At 45.1% G+C, this 6707-nt stretch overlaps 1 protein-coding gene across 1 annotated transcript in view; it reads right to left on the bottom strand.

The window, feature by feature from the left end:
- Window positions 1–205: 205 nt before the first annotated feature.
- LOC115096172 (cyclic nucleotide-gated cation channel beta-1-like) overlaps window positions 206–6707 on the bottom strand; it is a 118192-nt gene continuing 111690 nt past the window's right edge. The window contains exons 15-16 of the mRNA XM_029610685.1: window positions 3754–3900; window positions 206–479 (exon numbers count right to left, since the gene is read on the bottom strand). Of these exons, the coding sequence (XP_029466545.1) occupies window positions 206–479; window positions 3754–3900 (421 nt within the window). The remainder of the gene's footprint in view (window positions 480–3753; window positions 3901–6707) is intronic.

Below are 6707 nucleotides of genomic sequence, written 5' to 3'. Positions count from 1 at the left end.
AGTTAATCCGATTAAGCGCTAAATACATTTGAATAAAGATGAAGTTGTAAAGAAAAGGAGACAGACAGTTCATAGAATCAAAGTGCTTTATGCAGAAACATGGCTTCGGTTTAAAGGGGTTCTCTTTTCCTAATGCCCTTTTCAAGCCCTTTTTGCCTGTTATAAACCATGCGAAGCACTGCAGCCAAGTCACAGGGTCACCTCTCTAAAGTGTTCCTTTAAACTGACTGTGACCCTTTCCATTTGTCAGTTTGATAGTTTTTACATAAAGCCGAGCTGTGCCCCTCACCTGGATTGTCTTCTTCACTCTCAGTCTTTGTCGCATTTTCGTAAAGGATCCTTTCACTCCCATCTTTTCTGTGGCTGCCAGGGTGGCCTGCAGGAGCTTGGGAGTCTCGGGCCTGGGGGGAATGACATGCTGAATCCCTTTAGCAACCGGTTTCTCCTCTTTAGGTTTGCTGGTTTTCTTGAGCATTTTCCTGAAAGAACCCAAAGGGCATTAGTTACATACAGTAACCACCTCAAATTACAGGATCAATATTTTGAGAAGGCAACTAGCTATATAAGGCCAATTTTCAAACCGCCGCTGAGTGGCAAAAGCAACCAGTTATTTTTAACCAGTTATGTTTGGCCAAATGTTCAGCTGAACCTAACTGGTGAAGGTCTTCAGCAGAAAATTCAGGAAAATCCAGCCGGCCAAAACTGATTGGCTACATTTATCATAGATCTGTGTGCAGCTAGGTTGCCCTCTAAATTCAGTTGGTTAGGGCTGTAAATCAGTGCTAACTGGTCAAATCCTCTTTAAAAAGAAAAAAAAGAAACCTACCAAGTCTGCAATCCCTCCTTCCTAACAGCCATGATAAGAAAATTATCCAATAACTTGATCTCCAGGGCCGGATTAAAGCCTACTGATGCCTAAGCGCAGCCCGACAGTGGTGTCCCTTTGGCCCTTCCATTGCTTAACTGACAAGACATTAAGACTCAATAAGTGCTGAAGGTGAAATAAGAGATTAAAAATTCAATTTTCTTCCAGGCCAGACCCCACAACGATCTTAAATATAACTTTTTAAAAAATGTGTATTTATTTAACACTAAACAGCAGTAAGCAATATAAGCAAATTATTTACTTATAACTAGGGGGCACCAGAAAAAAATGCAAATTTTCAGCACTCTGTGCTGCCCCTCTTCTCTTGACACCTTATGCCCATGCTTATTTTGCTTAATGGTTAATTCAGGGCTGCTGGTCTCTTTCCCTCCCTACAGCTCTGATAAAAAGTGCTCAGTAGCCCGATCAGCCCTCCCTCCCTTCCTACTGACAAACAGACGGGCCGATACAGTAAGGAGCGGTAGGAAGAGCTGCGTTAGTGCCGGGCGCACCCGCGGTTGCCGCACGCACAGTCCGGCTCACCTACCGCTCGATACTGTATTTAAATAGCTTGCAAATGCAAGCCGCGTCCAAGAAGCGTCTGTGAAGCGTTAGGCCCGCGCAACCCATTTTACTGTATAGGCGCTTAATACAGCGCCTATACAGTATCCTGGGTGCGCTGGTACCTGTCATTTCAAATGTCATTTCAAATGACATTTGAAATGTCAGGCACCAGGAAGTGGCTCCCAACTTTAACCCATGAAAACCTAAAAACCTAAAATCCCCTCCTCCCGAAGCGGCTCGACATGTGCCAACTTACCTTTTGTTACTTTTCAGCCCTTTCAGCCTTCTCTGCCGTCCTCCGGAGGGGACAGCCGGTGGCGAAAGCAGCTTCCATTGGTCCCCGCGCAGGTCCCGGTTCTCCTGGCTCTCGATGATGTTCCAGCAGGTACTCCGTGGCGCAGTTCGGGCTCTCGGCTCCAATGGCTAGAGACAGCAAAGCGCATGACGTAACAGCGCGAGCGAAGCGAAGCGTGCTTTCATTGGCTTGAGCGCCCAAATTGACAGGCGCTCAAGCCAATGAAAGCACATGGACGGGCGGGCGTGACGTCACCCGCCCATCCATGTGCTTCATTGGCTTGAGCGCCCAAATTGACAGGCGCTCAAGCCAATGTAAGCACATGGACGGGCGGGCGTGATGTCACGGCGTGCGTCACACACGCCCGTCCATGTGCTTTCATTGGCTTGAGTGCCCAAATTGACCGGCGCTCAAGCCAATGAAAGTACGCTTTGCTTCGCTCCGCTCGCGCCGTGACTGGAGAGGGCACAGAACAGTGGGCTCTTACCTGACTTCACAATTTTCCTTAAGCAGATGAGGGCTGAGCCAGGAGAACCAGGACCTGCGCGGAGGGGACCGCTGCAAGCCGCTTTCACCACCGGCTGCCCCCTCCGGAGGACGGCAGAGAAGGTTGAAGGGGCTGAAAGCAACAAAAAGTAAGTTGGTAACATGTCGAGTCGCTTCGGGAGGAGGGGATTTTAGGTTTTTAGGTTTCCTTTTGGGGAAAAGTTTGCCGTCTACCCTTACCCCTGCCTCTAATGCAGGGGTAGGGGTAGGCGGTAAATTAGCAGGTTAAACGCGCGGCAAAACTACCGGTTAAAAAAGCGATAGTCGGGGCGCCCGTTACTGTATGGGAGGGATTTGCTAATTTGATCGTTTACATCTAATATACATGCCACGGGCGGAAGGGGTTATCCGGTGATTTAAAGAGGCGGTAAGAATGGGTTAAAGGGGATAGTGTATCGCGGATTGGACTAACGCGGCCGAAAAGTGAGTAGAAAGCGGGTTAGAAGCAGGGTAACTGTGGCCGCACTTTACTGTATTGACCTGAATTTTAGCAGGAAAGTATTTGTCAATCTCCTCCCTTCCTTCTGCGTTCTGCTCCCAATGTCATTGACCCCATCCAACCCCTGCCTGATAAATAAGGGACTATGGCTGCTGGCAGAATATCTAATAGACCAGCCAGATTGCCAAAAGTACCAACTGAACACATTAGTCTCAGATGATTACTATGTATTTACTGTGTGAAAGACCGTCATAATAGGCTTCATCGTGCAGCGATAACACTTTATAACTCAGTCTTATTTTTAGTCATAGGTCAATTCCAAGAGGATATCTATTTTTTGATGGTTTTTTTTATATATATATATGCTGTGTAAAATTTCAACTTAATTTTGGTATGAACGCTGTCTTTGTCCAAATATCTATGAAGCCTCGCATTCTCAACACGCCCAACATGGGTCCATGTTTCGAACAAACAGTTCTTTTTCAAGGGCTTAATAACAGCGTCTACAACGAAATATAGGTGATCAATGCCATATAAAAAGCTTCTTAGTATCAATAGAATGAAGTGAGTGAAATCATTTCAGCATAGGTGGCAACATATTGGCAAAGAGTATTTGTACACATAAGTCATTCTATTGATACTAAGAAGCTTTTTTATATGGCATTGATCACCTATATTTCGTTGTAGACGCTGTTATTAAGCCCTTGAAAAAGAACTGTTTGTTCGAAACATGGACCCATGTTGGGCGTGTTGAGAATGCGAGGCTTCATAGATGTTTGGACAAAGACAGCATTCATACCAAAATTAAGTTGAAATTTTACACAGCATATATATATAAAAAAAACCATCAAAAAATAGATATCCTCTTGGAATTGACCTATGACTAAAAATAAGGCTGAGTTATAAAGTGTTATCACTGCACGATGAAGCCTATTATGATGGTCTTTCACACAGTAAATACACAGTAAGTGTCTGGGTCTAGTGCATTCAGCTGGTACTCATATACTGTATATCTTTTCATGGACAGCAGCTCTGTTTACTTGCCTCGCCTTTTTCTGCAGGACCTTCTCTGATTCTGGATAATGGACCAGAATGTCACTGAGATCCTTCTTATCCAGGATAAATAGGTTGGTGAATCCATGAGCAACAACATTGGCTGTGCGGCGGTTTCCACCTCCTACCGCCAGCAAGCTATAAAAAAAAAATAGAAAAAAAAGGTTTGGAATAGGTCCTCAGCCCAATGAAAACTGTATATGTTTTTATAGAACATCACTGTGCCAGAATCGGCCATTGCCAGGTCTCACCAAGGGAATTGGGCATCTCATGGCTTGACAAAATCCATTTAAATGAAAGGAACATTGCTAACTTTGGTATAAAATATTCTCAGACACATTTTTCCTCATGATATTTGTTCACTAGGAACACAAAATATAAGATAAATTAGTAGAAAAGAACATCTTACATGAGCCAAGTATATTTATCCTTTATTTCAGTAATGATTGGCTCACAGGGAGTGGACAAAATACATCTGAGATTGTATATTACCCAGCACTGGGGACTCGTTTTTTTTAAATTAATTTTTCAATAAAGAAGAAATATTTTAATTTTAATATTTTGGTGTGTTCCATATGATTATTTTTTATTGCAATGGGGGGAGGGGAGCAGGTGAAGCAGTTATCATGCTAGTCCTATCCTTGAGCACCATAGTATGAGTTGAACGTGTTGGTATAGTCAGCGATTGTCATCTCTCTTGCCAGTCTGAAGCATGCTGAGGATTTAGAAACCGTTTAGCTTTGCTCTGTGCTCCTTAGACAGAAAAGAAGCAACACAAGGGGCAAACTGGGAGGACCAAGGGATTCTTACCTGCTGACATCTTCTGTGCTTCAAATGTAATGCAAACACCATTTAGCCAATTCCTAACCTCCACAATATTCGGGATTTGTGTGCTAGAAAAGTCAACCCGAGCACAAACTGCACTATTCCACCCAATTCCTGAACTGGGCTAGTCCACACATACCAGTACAATGGGACACACGGGCGCTGCCATACAGAGTACCAGGTTTGAGTGCTGGGTCAGATCTGAAGTCTGTGCCCTCTGCTCTTTAGACAGACGAGTGTCCTGGTGGTTAGAGCAATGGCTTGTGTAGCAGACCCTCTGGTTGTTACCATTAAATCCTGGGTGAACCCTTCAATAGTTAAGAGCATATAGGTTACTTTGAATAGAGAAGGTTAGTATTCAAATGCAGCCTCTCCTGTTGAGGGCGCTGGAATGGCTGTTCCCTTGGGAAGGTTTCTTAAGCAGCTCTCTCCAGAGAGACTGGGGGCAGCCCCTTATGGTTTGCTTGAAGTTAGGAGGTAGTGAGGAGCTTTTTTTTCTGAGTTGGTTTTTCAGGCCCAATCTGAGGAGTCAGGTGCATCCTGCCTGGGGATCCTGATCAAGGTCGGGAGGGTGTTCCTTCTGGTCCATTCACTGGCTGGTTGGAAGTTCCCTCTAGGTTGATTTTTCCAGGTTGTGACGCTTTTTCTGCGACCTGGATTCATGGCATGGGGAACCCTGTGTCTAAGGCTGTTCAGGTTAGGGAAGACCTTCCCCTCCATACCCTCAGCGAGGAGGGAGGTTTGGTGGTGACCTGCCGCAAGGAGGAACTCCTGGGTTAAATTATGATGAAAGGGAAAAGACTTGCTTTATGAGAGCCAGGAGGAAGGTTTTTTGGCCGGCCCTTCCTTCCTGTATTGGATCCTGTTGCAGATGGATCCCTCCCATCTCGGATCCAGAGAGAAAAAGAAGTATCTGCTGGGTAAGAATCTTATCTAAGAACATCTGAGGACACCCATCTGGGATCCAGAGAAAAAAAAAAAGTATCTGCTGGGTAAGAATCTTATCTAAGAACATCTGAGGACACCCATCTGGGATCCAGAGAGAAAAAGAAGTATCTGCAGGGGAAGAATCTTATCTAAGAACATCTGAGGACACACCCATCTGGGATCCAGAGAGAAAAAGAAGTATCTGCTGGGTAAGAATCTTATCTAAGAACATCTGAGGACACCCATCTGGGATCCAGAGAGAAAAAGTAGTATCTGCTGGGTAAGAATCTTATCTAAGAACATCTGAGGACACCCATCTGGAGTCTTCAAGCCTGGAGAGAGAGAGAGAGGTTTGTGGCTCTCTGTGCTGAGACTGTATTTTTACCTTTTTTGTCAGATTGGAAGGGTTTTTCTGTCTAACTAAAGGATACCTTGCCCACATGGGAACTTCACTTTTCCAAGCCCTGGAGGGTGGAAGTTTCCCTTGCTCTGGTAATGAAACACTTGCACAGATAGAGGTGCTGAGGACTAAGTTTTTGTGCCATATTTCATCTGACATTTACAACAATAAATATCTTTGTTTTGCACACAAACTTGGTTATTTCAGCATGGTTTTTTTGGGGGGCACAAACTGCACACACACGGGCTGATACAGCTAGCCCGCTTTTGGCCGCGCGTTTTCGACACACTATTTTTACCCCTTATACAGTTGATGGGCCTATTAGTCATTCCCATGCGATACAGAAAGTAACACCTGCCAAAGGCTGGCGTTTATTTCGGCCGGCACCAGGAAAGAGTACAGAAAAGCAGAAAAAACTGCTTTTCTGTACACACTCCGACTTAATATCATAGTGATATTAAGTCGGAGGCCCCAAAATTAAAAAAAAAATAAAAAATTTAAAAAAAAATTTAAAAATCTGCCTGTGGGTTGGAAGACAGACGCTCAATTTAGCCGGTGTCCGTTTTCCGAACCCGTGGATGTCAGCGGCTTCGAGAACCGACGCCGGTAAAATTGAGCGTCGGCTGTGAAACCCGCTGACAGCCGCCGCTTCTGTCAAAAAGGAGGCGCTAGGGATGCACTAGCGTCCCAAGCGCCTCCTTTTACCGCGGGCCCTCATTTGCATGCAGGCCAATACTGAATCGCGCACCCAGGACGCTGGCGTGTGCGTGTGTCGGGAGAGCTGGCGCTCGCT

Source organism: Rhinatrema bivittatum, chromosome 7 (genome assembly GCF_901001135.1).
Source record: "Rhinatrema bivittatum chromosome 7, aRhiBiv1.1, whole genome shotgun sequence".
In the NCBI taxonomy this organism is placed as follows: Eukaryota; Metazoa; Chordata; class Amphibia; order Gymnophiona; family Rhinatrematidae; genus Rhinatrema; species Rhinatrema bivittatum.
The sequence above is the reverse complement of the archived record's forward strand: the minus strand, read 5'-3'. Positions and strand labels throughout refer to the sequence as shown.